The 21,157-nt window shown below is 43.3% G+C and overlaps 1 protein-coding gene across 3 annotated transcripts; it reads right to left on the minus strand.

The window, feature by feature from the left end:
• Positions 1–1,595: 1,595 nt before the first annotated feature.
• Positions 1,596–20,666, minus strand: setd2 (SET domain containing 2, histone lysine methyltransferase). 3 transcript variants are annotated; one of them, XM_076109119.1, is made up of 22 exons: positions 20,284–20,665; positions 18,776–18,897; positions 15,817–15,838; positions 11,709–15,727; positions 11,449–11,580; positions 10,978–11,106; positions 10,734–10,857; positions 10,545–10,622; positions 10,363–10,460; positions 10,068–10,200; positions 9,764–9,898; positions 9,545–9,673; positions 8,313–9,392; positions 8,134–8,182; positions 7,733–8,057; positions 6,787–7,621; positions 6,271–6,396; positions 5,553–5,689; positions 5,353–5,464; positions 4,206–4,280; positions 3,959–4,060; positions 1,596–3,319 (listed from the first exon to the last, which is right to left on the minus strand). In XM_076109119.1, exons 2-22 carry the CDS (start codon positions 18,802–18,804, stop codon positions 3,158–3,160), a joined length of 8,031 nt encoding a protein of 2,676 aa, XP_075965234.1. In that variant the 5' UTR covers positions 18,805–18,897; positions 20,284–20,665; the 3' UTR covers positions 1,596–3,157. The 3 variants fall into 3 exon arrangements, 2 of the variants coding, with proteins under 2 accessions (XP_075965234.1, XP_075965233.1); XM_076109118.1 differs by lacking the exon at positions 18,776–18,897; XR_012959117.1 differs by lacking the exons at positions 1,596–3,319; positions 18,776–18,897 and adding an exon at positions 5,150–5,242 and having other exon boundaries at positions 3,996–4,060; positions 20,284–20,666.
• Between the last annotated feature and the right edge of the window lie 491 nt (positions 20,667–21,157).

Below are 21,157 nucleotides of genomic sequence, written 5' to 3' on the forward strand. Positions count from 1 at the left end.
TACTTCTTTTTGCTGTAGATGAGTGATTCTCCCCATGCGTACTTGTGAAGTTGCTTGTGGTGTGATTGTAGACTGTAGAGTAACGTTAGCTAGAAAGAAAAAAGACACGTGTCTGAATAGGTCTACTGGTTAGCAAGCGTGATGGCTGAGTAATAATGATTAAAAAAGCTAAAACTAATGGATCAACTGTTCAAATAGTTACCTTAAAGTATAAACAGTTGACAGAGTTGGATACTGGCTCGATACTGAACTACCTCAAATGAATGGTTAAATGTTATAACTAAAAGTAATGGATAAACATTTCTAATATCTATAACTACAGTTGAAATGATTAGCTTAAACTAATGGGTGGTGAGCTTGCTAAACTAGTGGATACATGGTGATAGTACAAAGTAATGGATAAGTGGTTAAAATACACGTTAGCCAAAAGTAACAGTTGAAATAGTTCACGTTAGCGAAACACAATGGATAGGCTAAATGGTAAAATAGGTTTAAGTAATGGATGGCTAAACTAGACAGCTAGCCAATAGTTATCGTTAGCTAAAAGCAGGATAGCTCAGCTAAAATAAAATGAATATATAGGTTTAAAATAGCTTGCTATAACATCAGTTTGATGCTTAGATAGTTCTACTTTCAGATACCTGTGTCATAACTCCCAAGGGCCCTAAACAATTAGCAGTTTAGCATAAAATCAGGCATTGCTCATGTCATTTGGATATTATATGCCTTTGTGATTAAAGCAACAGAAACATAATTTTTCCACCAAATGGCAACAACCTTTTTTTAATGTATATGAAAATGACTACCACAACCACAGTCCTGAAGACATTTCTGTCACTTACAGTAAAATATAAAACCCACTTGATGAATTACACAGTGAGGAAGTTTGGGCATATTTGGAATATACTACCCCTTAACAAGGGATTTAGTGTTTAAGAACATTTCCTATCCAAAACCCTGAGGTAAATCAGTTAGGAGGTATCTGGTAATTTGAGGGTGAAATGAAAATGATAGCTTCATCCAAAATGTTCAGGAGGAAAGTTTCCTCTCTCTCTCTCGGAGGCACAATCGGATCCCTGCTCCCCTCTGCTAACTCAAATCTGTTTATGATCTTTTTGCATTCAGTTCTAAGTGGGAGCAGGCATCTTGCATGGCCTAGGGCAGCGTTAGATGCCGTCACACACTCCAGACGGGACTGCTTAACTGCGGTCTGGAGCACACAAGCATGGGGCTGCGGAATGTGCATAATGCTGGGAGGGGGGGTTGGTTGGGACCAAAGAGAGAGGGGAAGCACAGCAGCGCCTCTCTTCACTCGTATCCATATTTAGAGCACAGTGAACGTCTCTAATGAAGGCAGCCGATCACTTGGATTCCCTTTACTGGGGCCAAACATCTGGCTCAACACTGTGCCTGTGCGCTGTAGTGCCATTCATGCCATGTGCACCCCTTATTAGAGGAGGTAGACAATCTAAAAAAGGATTGGCACTCAGCAGTTAATCACGTATCAGAGATCTCACTCACATTTCCTCGGATCCGTCTCGAGTCTCTCTAACAGACACAGAACTCAATTCAATTGCACAGCTGGGAAACGGATATCATTTTACAAAATGTTTTATTATCTTTTAAAATGTTTGTACACTCGGTATGACAATGTGCTTCCACAATACTTACAGGGTGAAACTTCCTCTGTACATAGAAAAATAATAACAAAAAAAAAAAAAAGGAAACACTTGAAAATCTCCCCCACCTCTGAAATAAAATAGAGGACTGTGAGTGAGTGGGGTCTTCAGTTTGACAGACTGATGTGGGAGCTGCATCAGGAGGGCTGAGCTGGTGAGGATGAGTGGGTGGGCTCCCTGTGCTCCCCGACCCTACTTTCCTGCATACAGCGTTTGTAATTTTACACATTATTTACACTTTCAATCACGAAATGATAGTCCTCTTACAAAGTGTCTGCTTAAACATTCCCAAATCTATTATTCAATATATTCACATATAAAGCAATATACATCATGTTGAAACTTTGCTTAATGCAATTTAATAGGCTGCAACAAATCGGTGACCTAATGCTAATGAAACTACGTTGACAAACGTAAAAATCTTGGAAATTAATGAGCGAGTTTGTGGAGCAAGGTCGGCCTAAGTGTTGCTTAACTAAGAATAACTGATAAAAAAAAGAACCAGAACACACAAGATGTTTAGAAACCGTTAAAACTGCAATGCTACAACCTTCGTTTTCAGTAGAATTCCTGTAAGAAGACAAATCCGGGTAGAACAAGATGGGATAGGGGTTGGACTGGAAGCAGCACATCAAACATGGCATTTAAACCCTGCACCCGTTATAATACATAAATTCATAAAAGACATACTGATCACCTTGCCAACCTGCTGGTTTATTGGCTGATCCCTAAGTGTGTTGTGAGTAAAAGCTCATCCCAGGGAGGGCATATTACACAAAGCAGGAGACATGAAAAATGTAAGAATGTCCATCAGGATACCACTCAAACCTCAGCCTACATCATGCATTCATAAAACAACAGAGGCTCCAAAGTCTTGTGGTTAAGAAGGCAGGGTTTGAGGAGCGGAAGCTTGGATCTCCACAGCCCAGTTAAAAGCAGCACCAGATAGAGTCAGTGTCTGGGGGTTGAAGCGTGCACATGAAAAAGGAAGTGGGAGGGGAGAAGCACTCGACTGTTCTGTCATTGATCCATTTTTAACAGTGGAAAGTAACAAAGAGACTGATAAATATCATACCGAAGCGAACATTGAGTTATCCTCATTCAGGGCTAGAAGAGTTTAAAAAGTGGAATTGAGGTGATCGTCTCGGGAACATTTAAGAGCCACAAATGAAAAACAAATATGCTTAAAATCAAAACAGTCAGTGAACATATTAGTCTCTGTAGCACCCCGCAGTGTCATCCCGTTGAGGCCACTGCACCTGGAGTTTTCGAGTCTCCGTCAGTCTCGAGAAAGAGGGGCTCCTTCGTCATCCACGGGGCCCGGAGAGCTTCTTGGGCAGCAGTGCAATTCTTAGTCAAAAATATGCGTAAGAAACTACTTCACGGCTCAGGCTGGCCAGTACATACATGAAGGAGTGAATGGAAAGGCAAATCTGTGCTTCTCCTGTGTTAGAGCAGGACAAGTGTAACATCCGAGGCTAGTCCACCTCCGTGTCCTCTTTGGGCCTGTACACGGTGCCAAATCGCTGCATGTACTTCTTGATGTACTCCTTGGTCTTGTGCTTCACGTTCTCGTTACACTCGAGGTCCTCGGGATTATTGCAAGCTTTCAACTCCTTATTCATAACTCCGTGAGTTAGCTAGAGGAACGGTGAGAGGCGAGGAAAGAGTTAGACATGTTTCTTGTAACAAGACTACAGTACGTTATATAATTACAATGTGTACGAGTTGTGGTAGAGCAGCTGGTTGGTTAATTCTCTTATAGAGACTTTGTCCTTTATAATGGTAGACAATAAAATGCAATCTCTAAATGAGCAAAGCCCAACTCGTCCTTCCGTTTATTGTGCCCGTGTCCTCAGAGTCCTGGTATGTCCGAGTGGCACTCAAACCACTTCCTACATACAGAATCCATGGACACACCAGGAGCCATGGGGAAAAGAAAAGAATGCTGCCCTTTGAAGAAACACTGGTTGAAAAGAGGTTTTAGAAAGGAATGAGTAAAACAAAAGAGAGGAGATAATGGTTTACATTTACAATGTGTTCTCGGTCTCCTCCAGAAGCAAAGTACAAAAACATTTGGCTGGAAAAAGAATTCGTGGGAGTTTTAACAATTTAGTTCTGGTTTGAAGGAAACTTTGAAAACGTTTCCTTTAAAGTTAAACACTGACCGATACTTTCATTGTGCTCCGACTACGTAGAGGCCGAGGAAAGGTTTACCACTTCTCTGCATTAATGGAAGCTCTAACAAGAAGCGTAAACACCTTATTGTTTCATTTTACCTTTCTGGCCAGGTGTTTGAAATCTTCTGTGTTGCTGATGTGTCCAAGTTTGCAGTCTGGTTTCCGAAAAGGATTTAGACATTGCACTATGAACTGGGACATCTGAGTCACACACACGCACACACACACACACAGGAAAAAGAAACGAGTTACAAAGAGAAGAATATGTCCAAACAAATGACAAATTGCATGGGTGGCTAGAAGAGGTTTGGAAATTTAAAACATGTTTACAAAGACTCTGGCTTACCTCTTTGCGAAATGTCTCTTTACTCTTCTTAGCCAGCTCACTGGAAGTGTCTGCTTCAGCTGTCTTTGTGGAAAACTGTAAGGACATCAAAGACGAGATGGATGAGATGATTAAAACACGTTCTTCGCTATAGTGGAAAATAGTAAAACCATATTAAAGTGACGTAACCTAGCAGAGTCATGTTCTCCAATTAAAATCACAAGTGAGGCCACACCTGTGCATCAGCTCAATCAAACACGACAACTGGCTGCGAAACAGTAGCTATCAAGGCCAGTGGGGCATCAAACAGCACCTGCTCACCAGCTACTTGACACAAAGCAGGGATATCCTGGCAGGGCGCAGCCTCTCCGGCCCCGGCCTTCAACAACAAAAGGCAAGCAGGCAACAGCTGACTGCCTCTACCCACAACAAAGTGGTGAGGATCAAAAGCAAGCACCAAGGATTCACACTAACGTAGTGCCAGGGCGAGGAATCCACAAACGGTTAACTTTGGGACGCTTTACAAGTGCGGAGCATGTGCCGTAGTGCTGAATGTGAACACCACCACGGTCTAAACACATGCTGCTGGGAAATGGTCCATGACCTTGTCGCTGTTGGCGGGAAAATGTTGCATGAAAAACATGGATCTCTCTATTTTAAAGCTTTTTTTCCCCCCAATTGCATCTTTTTTTTTTAAAAGACAAAAGGGACACTTACGTGGTTAAACTATTAAACAAAAAAACGCAAATAAATGAATGCTAGCTCTTCCAGATGGCTTCTATTATCTTCAAAGTCAGGATAGGAACAGAGGAGAAAACAAACGAGGCAGAGGAAGAAGAGACGAGCCACCCCTCCCCTGAGGGCCTTGAGGCTAAGGGACAGCTGAGCAGGGGGAGGAGTGAATGTCTCCATGAAGATTCTGATGAAGCCATTTTGCAAGTCATCAACGAGCACATAACACTCACTGAATATGGTGTCGTCCTGAGGTTTTTCTTTTATTTTTTTCCCCTTTTAAAACACAGCTGTAAGTAATCTCTCTTGTGCAGCATCTTCAATCACTTGAAGGAACAAACACTATAATCATGTTCTGCGTCAAAGCACATACTTTATGGGAACCAAACAAAAAAAGTGAAGCACACTTTGAAAACGATCCCTACAAACAGCATACCTTGGAAGGATTCTCATCATAGGTGGGTGTTCCCAGGTCCATCTCAGATTCATGGTCCACACTAGTGTTGTCACTACATCCGTCCCAGGTTGGAGGGTCCCACTGTGTTTGTCTAATGCACAGAGGGAAGTAATGTTAGATAGAAAAACACAATGCAGGGAGGCTCTAGATGCATAAACACACTTCACAGCGATGCCAACCTTGTGGCAATGTGGTAGTAGTAGATCTTGCCCTCAGGATCGCGGGCCACCTTCCAGGTGGGAGGTAGGACGATGGTTTTTGGTTTGGGGGGAGAGGGGGGAGGCAGGTCTATCACATTGTTGGGTACAATCATTTCCTGGAGATTAGAAGAAATGGAGAGTGAGTATCAGCAGCAAAATCCATGGAGCTTCTCTTTGAAGTACCTCTTTTGGGTTTTGCTAGGAGAAAGAACCCGATTCACTTTAGCTGCACATTTAAATGTAGTTTAAAGTCCTATGTGACTGCATTGCACTTAGATTCGTAGTTACAAATGGAGCCCTTTTCATTATTTGTTCCATCTTTACTCGCATCTTAAAAGTCACTTCATCATTACATGGACAGGACCCACATCTGTAGCTAGTAAGAGCTGAATAATTTAGATATATACTACCCTCTTGTGGCAACACTGAGACAATAAGTTTCCTTAGAATCACATACAGAATAATTCAGATTTCTAAAAATCCCAAAGCAGAGACCTAATAATAAACTGTTGCATCGCATCCCTCAAAACAGTGACTCTATAATGTGACCTCTCGCTGCTCAAGATAATATATCTTTCCTTCACTGATATCCATTTGGTTTGCAGTTGTGAATTATCAGCCAATGTGTTACGTCTGGCCCCATCGTCCCGTTTCAAGTATAAAACACCATTTTAGACACAGAGTGTGCATGAATTACCTGTTGGACAGTTTGGGATGTGACGATGGTGGTGACTGTGCCTCCCTGCTGCACCACCACTCCCTGCTGATGGCCAGGATACACAGGCTGGCCATGCAGGTAGCTCGCTGTGGGTTCAGTGTATGCCTTCAGAAACACAAAATCCAAATCAGATTACACAGTTACTATGGACATTCAGAAATCACGTTCAATAACAATTTATCATACACATGATGGATTAAAAGTTTGCAGCAATGCACGAGTTATATGATTGTTGTACCGAGATGACATCTTTCTTTTCCAAACCATATTTGATTACTTTGCTTCTGTTTGAAGCTTAACATACTGCTGAAAGACACTAAAGTAGTTTGGCAAATTATGTTACTATTAAAGTAACATATCACGATCGACCACAAACATTTTCACACGTTAATGGCAGAAATACATTTCAACACTGTGTACTATAGAGAGCAATTGGAAAATCCAAGTACAGCAAAATCCCCAGAGGATGTGAGCCCCAGGCAAAGAGCCCCCTACCTGTATGACGGGAGCGTTGGCTTGTGGGTAGGCGGTGGGGATGCTGTAGATGGTTTGGCATGGCTGACCCTGGTAATAGATGGCTGTCTGTGTCTGGGGCGGTGGTGGGGCTGTGGCGTACTGCTGTGCAGGCTGTGTCTGCACAGTCACTGCCTGCTGAGTTGTGGGATCCCAGAGAGTGGTGTAGCTCTGCTGGCTCTGTACCTGAGGAGCCACCTGGGCGGGTACAGAGAGGACAGCTACGCCTGCGTCCTGAGTTGCTACAGTGGGCTGGGAATACTGTTGGGGGTTGCCAGTGGCGAGGTCGGTGGTGGTAATGTGCTGAGAGAGATTAGAGACCGGAGTGGCCTGGGAAGTGGAGGATGGGGAGGACAGCCCCAGGTCTGAGACAAGACGCTGAGGAGGTGTCTCTTCATAGGTCAGGGTGAGGTCAACCGGAGGGGTAGGAAGCAGTACTTTGCCTGCATTGGGGTTAGTAGGATCCACAAAGGTCTGGATGGGATATCCAGGAGGGTAGGTAATGAAGCCAGGGCTGGAGGCATAGGCCAGAGCAGGGTCATAAGCCATAGTTTGGAGATGGAGCTGCTGTTGCTGCTGCTGAAGCTGTTGCTGCTGCTGAAGCTGTTGCTGCTGAAGCTCTTGCTGCTGCTGAAGCTCTTGCTGCTGCTGAAGCTGAAGCTGTTGCTGAAGCTGAAGCTGTTGCTGCTGCTGAAGCTGTTGCTGCTTCTGGGCTTCCCGCTGAGCAACCTCCTGCTCAAACAGCTTTCTGCGCTCCTCTGTGGATAGCTTGTTGCGCTCTTTGCCCCGTGTCTTGCTGCTGTTAGATGCGTCAAACCTTAAAAATCCAGAGAACAAGACCTCAGTTGAATGCGAAAAGTTTACTATGACATGACTAAGATTACAGTATGCTTTGAAAACCACTCGCCGCAAAGAAAATAATTCTTACCGTTCTTCAGTGCGTCGGCTGCTCCTCTCGTAGGATGAGGGTGGTGAAGCTGAGCGTCTCCTCCGTCTCTCGGTGCTGCGTTGTGGAGTTTTGTCAGAGACTCTATCACGGTCTCGATCACGATCCCGTTCTCGGTCGCGATCTCTGTCTCTGTCCCTTTCCCTGTCCCAGTCTCGATCCCTATCTCGATCCCTTTCTCGATCTCTGTCTCTGTCATAATCCCGGTCTCTGTCGCGTTCCCTCTCCTTTTCTCGCTCCCTTTCACGTTCTCGGCTACCAGAAGTTGTGCGTGGCGTCAAAGCTGCGTCTCGATCTCGGCTGCGATCTGTGAGAAAATCTAGTTAGCCAAAATCAAATGGAAAACAAACCGAGGCCAAAAGTTAGCTTTGGATTAAACTTACCATTTGCTTCCTTTTCCACCTGACTCTTCTTTGGTATTCTGTACACCTCCTGAAAGGGCAAGCACAACAAAGTTTAAACTTTGACTTCAAACTTCAGAAAACAATAGCATGCAAAGAGAAAATATTACTGTGCACGTTTCACAACGTCTTCCTTTAAAAGTGAATCGGTTTGAGCTCACCTTCAGATCCTTCCAGCTGTCCAGAAGCCTGGCAGCCATGCCACTAATGTCCAATGCACTGAGCTGGGGCTCCTGACTCCTCTCACTCTCCACATCTGAGACACCTTCCTCCTCATCCTGAGAAGGAGTTCCTATCACTGATGGGTCCACGGGGGTCGCAATGACCTCAGAGGGAACACTGGCCTCGGGGGTCTCAGAGCTTGGGGCTGTATCAGTGGGAGCTTCACCAGTTTGCGCCTCGCTGCCTGGAGGAGGTTTCTCAGCTTCTTGCGTCTCTGCCTGGGACTCCATATTCTCTGAAGGCTGCTCAGGTGGAAGCTCAGCAACCTCTGTTTGGATGGACTGACTCTCTGGCTCGAGAACTTCAACGGCGGGTTGGTCTCCTTCCAGTTCAGCCTTTTCTGTCACTGACTGACTGGTCTGCTCCTCCCCACTCTCCGGTTCTTCACTAGGTTCTTTTGGCCCCTCGAGTTCACCTGTTTGACCCTCACTCATGTCCGCCTTAATCTCAATCTCCTTCTCCAAATACAGCTCAATTTCTTCTTTTACCTCCTCAGTTTGAGGTTGTTGTTGACTGCTTAAACTCATCCCCGTCTCCTCCTCTTCCTCTCCTTTGATCGGATCCTCCTCTTTCACCGACTCTTCCGTCGTTCCTTTCGTTGGATCCGCAGCTTCGCAAACAGGCTCGGCCTTCAACTGTTTGCCGTCAGAAAGTCCTGAATGTGAGGATTCATCTTCTTCCTCATCCTCGTCCTCCTCCTCTTCTTCCTTCCCATCAGATGCTTTGCTGGCGTCAGAGAGTGCGCTGTCAAGACTGTTTTCACTGATGATTTTAAGGCGGCGGTACACAGCAGGTTTCGAGGTGTCACCATCCAATTCTGGTCCCAGTTTGGTGGAGGACCCATCAGGAGTGTTGAGGGGTGTCTGAGCACGGGAGGTGTTCTCGCTGGAGTAGCCATCCATCTCAGCAGGGTGAGGGAGTGTTTTTGTCTGGGCCCATCGCTGGATGAAGCTAAGGACTCTGCTCTCCTCCAACATGTTCTTAGTAGAGATAGGCAGCACAGCCAAGGTCTTCATAATCTGTAAGCAGAATCCTATATTATTAGCGATCAAACAGCAAAGGGCTGTGTATATGACCGTACAGGCTCTGAGGATTTTCAAAATCCTTATTACTTCAGTGAGATGTAACAACATTATTAATGTTTCAATGCAAACTCAATGGCATATGTCACCTGTAACTGCAGTTTGATGTTATTGGCACTGTTGCCTTTAGCTTCAGAAAGCTCCACCATGAAGATCCACAGCAAAGACAATCCATGATGGTCCAGGAACTGCTTCAGGCATGATGGATTTTGAGTATCCTATGCCACACAAACATATATATTAATTGATGCAAATGACAATAACAAATACCAACAATATAAAACAGGCATCAACCACTCAGGACATACCTGTATGAGCTTGAAACAGATGAGTTTCTGCTCCATGGTTTCCACTCGGACCATTAGCCTGCAGAGAGCCACCACCTGTTTCTCATCATATAGGCCTTCTCCATTCTCCAATAACGCCTCAAGCTCCTCATCAACCTGAGGAAGGACAAAGTGATGTCATCATCAAAAATAACACATTTCACTTGGAGAAATTGTCTTAGAGACGTTTCGGCAAGGGACGAACCTGCAACCACTTTAGCATTACTGGCAGCCAGATGTAAAGCAATGAGAAGACACACTATGAGATATGACTGAAAGCACTGACCGTGGTGAGGGCATTCTTTCGACTGCGGTCTTTCTTCATCTTCCCTCCAGCTGCCCGGACACTGACTCTGTTCTCCCCACCCAGGAAGCCTCTGCAGCTGGGTGCTCCACAGAAGCATTTCTGTGCTTCTTTGCTGTAGAAAAAGAGAAAACGAAAAGGTAAATAACCACTCTTTATTAATCCATTAATCTGAAGATATTTAATTATCACAAAATATCTGTTGTCAGACATGCAACACAAACATAGACAGCACAAAATACAAGTGTGGAGATAAACAACTGCAGAGGAAGAATACCCATATCTCTGGAACTGGTAGTCAAACGTCAGTTCAGTTCCTGCAGTCACCGTCTTGGAGGTGAAGAACCCGACTCTAAGCTGGCCATTCACAGTCCACTGGATTGGGATAAAAACGATCATCAGGCAAGTCAGCTTTCAGGAAGTTAACCTGAAAGAGTATTGTATATTTTGCCCCTGTACCTTCTGGGTCTCACAGTTGGGCTCGCAGCTATGGTTCATAAACCGAGAGCAATTCCCCTTCAGCGTTGCATCAATGATCTGAAGGGACATAAAGCAATGTCAACTATTACTACCACTTTACCTGAATCATTAAGCCAGATTGCAGTTTAAATATTAACATTAAATGCAATGTGTCACATCATCCCTTACCTCATTATTCTTCAGAGACATGAAGTAGTAGTGGATGTTCTTGTTGCGAGCATATTCTTTGACCCTTGTTTTGAACTCTTTGTGGTCCAATACCTCCCCGCAGTATTCCAGCACAAAGGTGTTTCTGAAATAGAATTAAAAATATAATAAAACAATAAAACCGGAGTAAGTCGCTCTACAATTACTACTATCTTTGTGAATATTGTAATGTTACAGGCAAGAAAAACACTTAAAAGTGGCTTACGGAACCAAGTCTCTAGCTGCCCGTAGACCCCAGCCCTTGTCTTCTGTGAGGATAACCTCGAAGTCTGCATGTTGTCTCATCTGAAAGCGTCGGTTGGAGCAGTAGGCTCCATTCAGGCACCGTGAGGAGCTGAAAAAAACAAAACAACCGAGTTCAAAACATATACTTTAACAGGATCAAAGTTTTGATTGCAAATCATCATATTTTAACAGGCTTAACTGAATTTGGATGTTAAACAGCATGATTTATACTGACTCCTATCCAGCTCTTACTAGGTACACTAGGTTTTACTGTTGCTAAAGCAACACATTTGTCAGGTAGTTGAAAATCAGATAAAGGCAGATTCTCTGCTCATTGTGCAATCACTTTACTACTAATTAAAAAAAAAAAAAAAAAAAGTATTTTGTAATTCCAGGCCATATCCTAACCTAGATTCTTAGGTGCTGTGTTTATGTATAATAATCTACTTACCACTCAATCATTAGCAGCCGGTTCAAACAGTCTTCCCCGCATGCAAACACTCCCCTTGAACGCTCCTCTCTGGGCAGCACCGGGCATTCACATTGCATCCTCTTGATATCTCGATGAGATTTGCTCTTCTTTCTGCAAAAATACATTAAAAAAAAAAAACAAGCTTTCAAAACTCAAGCCTGAAAGCACTTGAATATTTTTTGTAATGAGGTTATTCTTTGTATGAACAAAACAATTTGTCGGGCTGGACAACAACGTACCTCTCAGTCAGATACATGTTTTCCTCAATCAAGTCAAAGTAAGGCGGCATCTTCTTGGACCTGGAAAACTCTTTCCATCTACTGCCGTCTCGAAAGTCTCGCAGATTGAGTGTTGGACACTGCACCTCAGCTTTGACATGACTTTCCTTCGTGCCGTCAGCATCTCCGTGACGGTCCCTTTTGCCTGCCGGCCCAGCTTCCGCCTCATTGTCTGAATCAGACTCAATCTCTGGCCGCCTCTTCTTGGGAGGGCCCCGGCCTCTGTGGGGTCTAAAATTGTCTTCTCTAGGGGGGTCCGGCACAGCAGAGCCCCTGCTATTGCTGCTTATTTCATGCCCTTGTACGAAGCTTGATGACCCAGGAGCGTGAGGTCCACTGCATTCAACAGCTGTTTTACTGAGGTCAGATAGTTTATCCCCGCTGTATTCGTCGTGGTCATTAGTTAGAGAGTCAGGATGAATTTCACCTGCAAGATCCTGATAATGTTCATGCACATGGAGGTAGGGTTGTCTGCTAGTCTGTGTGTTTGGGGATTGGTGGTTCCAGGTGGCATTACTCTGCCTGTGCTCCTGTTCCTTCAGAGGGGTTTCAGTCAGTTTAGTGTTTTGTATCGGTGGCCCATGACTGCTATCAGGCTGCTGGTATGTACTACTGGGCTGCTCTGATTGCGAAAAATCCCAACCCAGGCTGAATCCGTTCCTGTCATTGATATTGTCAGCATTGGAGAAATCATCGTGTTGGTAATGGGAGTACATCCTTTCACCTCTGCTGCTTACAGTATGCTGTTTGTGCCCTTGCTCACACTGTCTGGAATTATCAAGGCTGTGGGCGTGATCTGTGGCACTGCCATGGGCACCAATAACACCGGCCGCGTAAGGCTGCACACGGACGGACCTGGAACCCTCCGAGTGACTGGTGCTATCGATCATATTACTCTGGGATTGACACAACATGCTGCGTTGGGATAATTCGTTTGCACCAGCACATGGAGCACCGGTCTCCGTGAATGCGGAGGGACTCCCCTGCATTTGCTGTGTGCCTTGATTTGGGATTTCATTGATGTTCATATTCTGCAGTTCTGAACTTCTCCTTAGACTGCATGCGGAAGCTCCAGTGTCACGTGACTCCATTGTTAGTGAAGAATTCTTTGGCACCACCACCACAGAGTGCAATCGTTTTAGCGCCTCGCCGCAATCGGAGTCATACTCCGAGTTGTCACTATCGCTGACCTCGCTCTGTTCTCCTAATGCATGCTGATTAAGTAATGCTCTCTTACTCAATCTGTTCTTGTGAGAGCTGCCCTTGGATTGGTCTTCGTGATCACCGCCATTCCAACTCTGCATCTTTGCAGCTCTGTCGACCTGTGACGTATCATTTAGGCGCAGAGGCTCGTCTCTGTTTGCTTTTTGATGAACACTCAGTTTTAAGTCACAGTGGTCATTGCTGGTGCTCGCTCGTGAAGGCTCACTTTGGTCTTTGTATTTATCGGTCATGGATCTGCTGTCTGAGCCAACTTTCTGCTGAGAGATCTCAGTCTGCTTAACCAGTATGGAATGTGTTTCAGCTTCTTGCTGAGCAGTATCTTTAATGTCTTGTTGGGTATTGTCTTTAGAAAACTCTATTTTTTTGACAGAGATCACTGTTTTTACACTAGGCGTACTCTCCGCACAAAGTGTCCTCTGTGAATTATCACTCTCCAAGGTGTCCTGCCCGACAATATCCCATCGGGACCTTTTGTTAGCACTGCTGCTCTTTTTAACAGTATTCATATTTTGCTGACCCTCAGATTCAAGACACGGTGAATCAAATATGAGCGCCAAGCTTGTTCCACACGGCTTGTCGACTGTCAAAACTTCAACAGTCTCTGGTTTAGTGTTCTGCTGGACATCGTGGGTGACAGGTATATCAGCTGTGTCAAGTAAGGACTTTGGCCCGAGCGAACAGTCAACAACCTTCTTGTCCTGGCTGCATATTATACCATCATCACTAATGCATGGATTTAAGACAGCTGCCTTTGAGTTCACATGTGGTTGAATATTAGAAGAGAGGCCATCCTTCACATTGGTCAAGTTTTCCAGGGATGCATTTACATGCCTTAGGCTTTCACTTAAGGTTATAGCTGAGGTCTCAACTTCAAGATCTGATTTAGCTTCTTCTGATCTCTTGGATGACGAGTCTTGCAAACTCTTATCAGTACATGAGACAATCTCCTTAACATCCTGACTACAATGTTCAGTTCCAACTTGTTGGGAAACTGATTTTTCTTTTTCACTCTGAGAACATGATCCTGTGATGTTTGTACATGGCGGTGCTTCGCCAGGGCTGTGAAATATGTCGTTTGATTGTCTATCATGTCCGCTGGTTTTCTGAGAAGATCTAGAAGGGGTCATCTGCTTCGAGTCAGGCCTGCTGGTTTTCTTTAGTGAGTTTTTACAGTTCTCCTCCAAGCCAGATCTTTTGTCAGAGGCCTGTGATTTTCCCTTATGATCTGCCTCAGTGTCGCTAGAGCTGCTTTTTTGCCGTTTTTCATATGTTTGAGAGTGGGTATGCATACTGGAAGAAGAGGGTTTGCTGTTGGTCTCTGACTTGTGATGGGTGCTAGATTTACGGTAACTGGAGTCCAGATCAGGAGAGCACTTGCGCTGGGAATCAGAGTCCGATAGTCGCTTTGAAGTCCTTTCAGACTTTGACAATTGTGTTCTTTTATCCAACTCTGAAGAGTGAGGAGAATCTGCAGATTTAGAGGCTTTCTCAGATTTGGAGTAGGAAGATGATTTAGACTCTTTATGTGAGCTCGAAGGGGCGGACAATCTACTGGAGTCACTTGTCCTTGTCCGTGTCTTCCTATGGTCATCCTCTGAGTCGGAGCTGTCCCGAGTTCTGTCGGTGCGAGAGCGAGAACGTCTTCTCTCTCTACGTGGAGAACTGCGGTGAGATCTTCGATCAGATTCATGATAGTAAGACCTTTCGGATCGTGATCCTCTGTCGCCTCGGGATCTCTCTGATCTAGAGTGAGATGAACTTGTCCGCGACCCTCTTGATCTAGAACGTGATCTAGACCTGGACTTTCTGCGATCTTTGTCTGATCGAGATGAACGTGAGGATGCGTGTCTGGAATCACGGTCTGATTTGGAGTAACTAGAAGACCTTTCATAATTCTCTGACCGCTTAGAGGAACTTTTTTCCTTTTCCTCCACATGTGAACCAGAGGAAGACTTTTTTACCTCCTTGCTTCTGCTGTCAGAGTTCCTTTTACTTTTAGAGTCAACTGATTTGCGGCAAGAAGACATCTGGCCTGAATCTCCATCAGATTCCGAGCCAGGGGGAGCACTATCAGATTGGGACCTGGTTTTCCTTTTGTCTACCTTACTATCCTGCTCAGCACTGGTGGAACTCTCTCCATCTTTTCCTGAGGAAGCAGGTGGCTTCTTGATGCTAGGAGTTACCTTTGTCTCAGGGGCTTCAATGTGAGAATTCTCAGAGGGGCAGACACTGACGACACTCTGAGGCTGGGGTACTGGAAATTCAGTTACACTTGTTGGTTTCTGCAGAACCTCCAATTGAGGAGAGAGAGGTTCTTCTGGCACAAAAGATGTTGGTTTCTCCTCAGTCACAGAGACACTGAGAATTTGCTTCTTGAAATGCATTTTAGGTAAGTCAGTTTTCAGTTTGGTGGCTGAGCAGACCGGTGTTTCAGGAGGCGTCTCTGCTATTGTTGGCACCATGGGTATCTGGTTTTGCTCAGTTTTGCTGTCCGTATTCTGCTCTTCTTTGTCTGAGGTTGACTGTGATGAGGCAGCGTTAGGCTCAGCGCCAGACTTGTCAGGACTGGCAGGGATGAAGAACGGGCTCTGCAGTGGCTTCTTGGTCGGTGCAAAGCTGAAGGACACTTTCTGACGATCCTGATCTTCTAAGTTGACCTTCATCTTGGTCCCTTTAGGCAAGAGATGGTTGGATAGCATGACTCTGGGAGACAGGCTTTTGATTAAAGCTGCCTTGGATAGGCCCTCCACCGTCACCTACAATAAAAGGGAAATCACTTGTAACTTGAGTTTTTTTGAAAATCGTGAAATTAGACATCGTGGTCATCAATTTTGTTTAAACTTACCGAGGCACCACTCCCCTCCTCTCTATAGTTACACAAGAGCATCATGGGAACATAGAAAGAGAGAGGAAAGACAGAAAACAATTTACGCAGTTCATGCAGCACAACAACCCCAACCCTCATCCTTCCAACATATTTAAAATATAAGGACTACTGACTGAGGTCCCCGAGAATAAACTACTGTCATCTGAAGAAAAAAAGAATAATTAGCTTATTAAAGTTAGTTAATTTGCACGTTGTCTAAAAAGAAAATAGACAGAGCACATGAGGAAATGCGTCTGCTGCATCTGTGCCCGTCTCCTTTAAAAATACTGATAGGGTGCCCCTACCCCCCTGATAGTATGTGATTCTTTAAATTAGGACACAGGGCACACAGTTTATCCATCTATTTGATTTTATCTATTAAAACTGCATAGACTGCATTTGCAATTGCGACTTTTGACTGGGGGCCCCAATACCTTGGTGTTCAAAATAATTATTTTAAAAGAATATATGGAAACAATGATATGAAGTCAGTAGGAACAGACTGATTGACTAAGTCATGAAAGATTGGAATGATAGAATAGAGACTAAACATATACCTCTAGGGCCTAGAGCCCAGTTGGTAGGATGAGGGTTAAGAACATCAGGATGGATACAAATCCAAAATTCTCAATGTAGCCTAAACGGATGTGAACATGCCCTTGAACATATAGTCTTTGCTCCAAATGGTTAATGACTTCGAAGCGCAACACCTGCTGCCCAATCTACAACCGTGTTAGGTCTTCTCTTTCCACCACCTGCTCCTGTAACTCTGTTTACATACACATACACATATACATATATATAGAATCATTTTTTTATTTCATCTTAACCACTTTTGGCATTTATAAATTATGGAGAGTGACAGCAAATAATTCATATACTGGATTATCCCAAACTTCACACGGAGAACAATCCAATGAAATAGCTGAAAAAGGCGAGAACGTGGCCATTGTAACTTGAATAAAAATAAAATCTAAAATTTGTTATTTATGTAAACAGAAGAATAACAGTGCTTTTTTCATTATGAATGTTTTTGGACAGCATTCTCCATGAAAATGTATCACTATTATGGGGTTTCTTCATCAACTGTACATAAGTACTCTATGGTGTTGATGTTCTTGAATATTTCATCCACCAAAACTTGAGGCCACGTGCTAAACTGCTTGTTCTGGGGACAGGAAGATAAAACAGCTCAGTTTAAAATAAAATATTAATTGAAGAACCAACTCCGGTTCTAAAGCCAACGCCTTGCTCAATAACAGGAGAATGACTTTGGTGTAGCAGAAAAATGATGCACCCCGATGCTCGCGTATGCGATTAAAAAACTGCCATTTTCAATTTACATAATATGATGAGAGATTAGCAAGGTGTGTGAGAACTGACACAAAAGGAAACGGTTAAATGCATTATTGCAACAAAATGAAATAGTTAGGTGCACCGGTTGAACGATTGTAAAAAGTAAAGCAGAGGTTAGGCTAAGTGTCCCTGACCAAAAATTAAGCATTATTATTTCTTCACAAATCCACTATGGCTGCTATGACTTGGGAGTGCTGCAATACTTGTATGGAAATACATTATTTTATTTTAAAAAGTAAAGGCCATATGAAATAATAATTGTTTGTATGACAGGCAGGACAGTCCGTCTTTAATCTTTGTATTGTCAGGCCCATGAGGTTTTCTGACAGAAAATAGTTTGTGTTTCGTTACTCATTAGAGAACACCGAGAAACTCTGTATTGATGGGATGAACAGGAATTTAACCATTTTTTGTGATTCTGTCATAATTACTGTATGTTTCCAAGACAAATTTCCTTCGGGACAATAAAGTCTATCTTATCTTACTGTTCTATCAATTTTCAAACTACTGTGGTATACTCCTAAGCCTGAACCTAAGTAAGCAGACCTCAAGGGGACCAAACTAAAGCCCTGAACAACTGTAAACAGCAGATATAGTAGGTTATAGTAGGTTGTTTCCAGGCTAAAACAAGCCTGGAAACAACCTCCAACTCACATCATATAGCTTAAATTGTCTACATTGCTGGGCTTGCAACTGGTGCAGCAAATAAATAAAAAACGCAGAGGCCAATAATTCACAAACAGAGATGCCAGTATTTAACATGTAAGAAACATGAATAGTTGGGTTTCTGCTCCTCCGTTTGCCCTATTATAGTGTGTGTGTTTTCCTTAGGGTAGGCTCAATGTGGGCGCTGAGCAACAATTGGGTCATTTAATCTTTTGAGATTTTATTTTTTCCTTTTCTCTCTGTGACCTTCAAAATGAGACACATCTGCTGTGACATTCTGTAACAAGCAGATCACAGTCAAATGATTAATGAACTGGGCCTACTAGGCCAAGAACTGTCCGTTTTAGCTTGATGTTGCAGCTGTATTTTACACCACATTCATAATGAAGAACAGTTTCATGTTTCAAGCTAATAAACATGAACATAACATCCAATAGCAAGCATTGCGGTCATCCATTGTTTGTATATTGTGACTTAAACTGATACCTGATCACAGGACCTGGAATAACTTCTCCAAACAATGTCTCCATTCCTACTAATGATGTAATTTTGTTCATGTGAGAAATATAAATTACATATCTCCACATTTTATTTAGAGGTGTATCATTGTATACTACCGTCACTGGCCCTGATGAATGGATAAAAGCAGATGAAAACAACGGACATTTTGCAGAGGATAGTCTTGTAGTTTTAATTGTAAAATAACTACCAGTGCATAAATAATGACAATGCCGTGAGCTTGGGATGACCTTCATATGAAGATGTTTTAATAGTAAATAAATGCCAAAAGTATCTGCACAGACCGCATCCAAAACAAAATACAGTTTGGAAACTACACTAAAATTATTTTAGATTTCATATCAAACTACTCTGAACAAGACATACACTGTGAGTTGCATTTTGTGCTGTCTAATACCTGATCTCTGATTTGAGCAGGGTGTCCATTGAGAAACTCGTCTAGGATTAGTAGGCCTGAAGAGGCTGCTGGCCAAGAATAATCCAAATCAGAGAAATGAGCCCTCCAAAGTGACGCCACACCTGACAAAAGAAAGATAGGGTTTCAATGAACCGAGTCTGGTTTGTCCACAACACTTTACAGCTACTCTGTCAGGAACTTTTGTAATTTTGGCATCGTCAAATAGAGGTTGACATATTAAATACAGCGCTTAGTAGTCAATGTGGCTGGTGCAAAACACAGGCTTCCCTCCCTGAGACTCCTGGTATCTGTCGTTGCAATGTGATAGAGATAACATTACCAGTTTCACCGTTTAAAATGATGTAATCGATAGAACAAGGATCCCTCCTTTTCTCAGCTTGGTGGGCTGCTAGTCTCCTCATATCTCGCTTTGGTTACAACAAAGTAACAACAATAGTAAAGCTCAGTAGTACTATCATGGTCGAAGATGAACAACATGGATGCAGGGTGAGCTCAGAACATGCATCTCATTATCAGACATGTAACGTTAAAGCAAGCGCAAGCCAATGGCCTACAGAAAACAAAGGCTGTATGTACAATGAAGCCTTATGTGTAGGAACACATCGACCCTTTTGTGAAAACAAACGGTGACTGTTTCGAGGCTAATTAAGAAACTAACTAAAGCATGGCCTGTGCGGGAGAATGTGATCCAGCCTAAATATGGCCTTTAAAAAGGATAGTTCTACCCACTATGAAAGCGAGTAACGTTAAGAGGATGTGTAGCAAACCTAGCAATACAGTGTACTATTATATCAAGATTTCCTAACTAGTCATACTACATCATACGTATATACAAGTAGTAATCTGGCAGGTAAGATGGCATGAAGTTGGCTGTTCGACTGATACGCTGATTTAGAATAAATATCAGAACCAGTTAAAGCTAAGCTACCGTGTGTGAGCTAACACTATCAGAGAGCTCTAGTGTGCCATCTTTAAAGATAGCATTAGCTCGTGTTGTGCTTAATGTATACTTCGTGTTGTTAACGCTGACTAGCAAACAAGTACATGCTTGGGAATGCAATCCGTGTGACTATTGGCAGGTTTTTCGGCTGCACAGCAGAGGTAACCAAATTTGTTTCTATAAAACGAAGACGGAACTCCACTAGCATTAGCAGCTAATGCAAGCTAGGTTAGGCTACTGTGCTAGCGGCCACTACGCTAACGTTACTGTTGTTAACTTGTGTTTTTACTATCGATCTATGATCGGTGGCGAAGGTGTAAAGTCAAAGTACGACATGTCTCGTGGAGAGCTCGTTACGTTTTAATTGAATAAACAAGCAAGAAAGGTTTGATTATTTGTTTCCGTTTAAGGATATGATGGACCCTCGAGTCTCTGCACCCGGCTTTACTAGCATGCTAGCTAGTGTTGTTTTGTCCGACTTGTGTGGAGTAACATGGCTAAACCACAACCTAATAATAAGTAAAACAGTCGTTCACGAGGTACTTACTTGACGAAGTGCTTAAGGTCACAAGGTTCCCCCATCGTCGAAATCACCGGTAATCGACCCTTTGAAAAACATCAAGCAACAATGTATGCCGACGTCAAATCCATACGGAGCTGTCGGCTAGAGGCTCCGCTGCTGCGCCCCAGCTTCAGCCTGGGTGAATGCTGGTACTATCGAGCTAGCATGAGCTCACATAGTTAGCCAAGAGTTGAGAGATCAAGAACACGAATCTCCAAGAAAACCAAGCCCCCAGAAAGTGTCTTAATTTTGGGTCAACCGGTTAATTACAATCAGAGGGACAACCCGATCTGCTTGAAGGATTGTGAACATATCTCTGAAATACCTTTTTATTCCACACACTGATCCTCACAGTGTCTGTTTGGCTGTGGCTGCTGTGTTCAACAACATCACATGATGTGGGAACGTAGCTGGCGCGAACCCTGGAGCGCACTGCGGGTCCGAGCCATCAACAACTACAGCGACCTACAGAATATAATATAGATATAGATATAGATATGGATATATATAGCCTACATATACATTTGAAAGCATTACACTACCTTGTTTGTGAACAAACGTCAGGTAAGGTGTCACAAAAATGCATTTCTCAAAATACAAACAACTTCATTTGGTCTGTATTTCGACCTAATAAAATAATATACACATATACAACTCTCACTTTGCCACAGGCAATTTCATGGTCTGACAAAATGAAATTATTTTGATATTTATTTTGTGCTTACCACACAACACTCGAGCAATTCTTACTTTGTCTTACAGCTATTCGTGAGAAGGTTCTCTGTATATCTCTAAATATAGTCAGAGTGAGGAATAAGGTAAATGTAGGATTAACCAGGATTAACTCGACTAGGACAAA

This window comes from Anarhichas minor, unplaced genomic scaffold (genome assembly GCF_050575085.1).
Source record: "Anarhichas minor isolate MPS153535 unplaced genomic scaffold, ASM5057508v1 ptg000041l, whole genome shotgun sequence".
Taxonomy (NCBI): domain Eukaryota; kingdom Metazoa; phylum Chordata; class Actinopteri; order Perciformes; family Anarhichadidae; genus Anarhichas; species Anarhichas minor.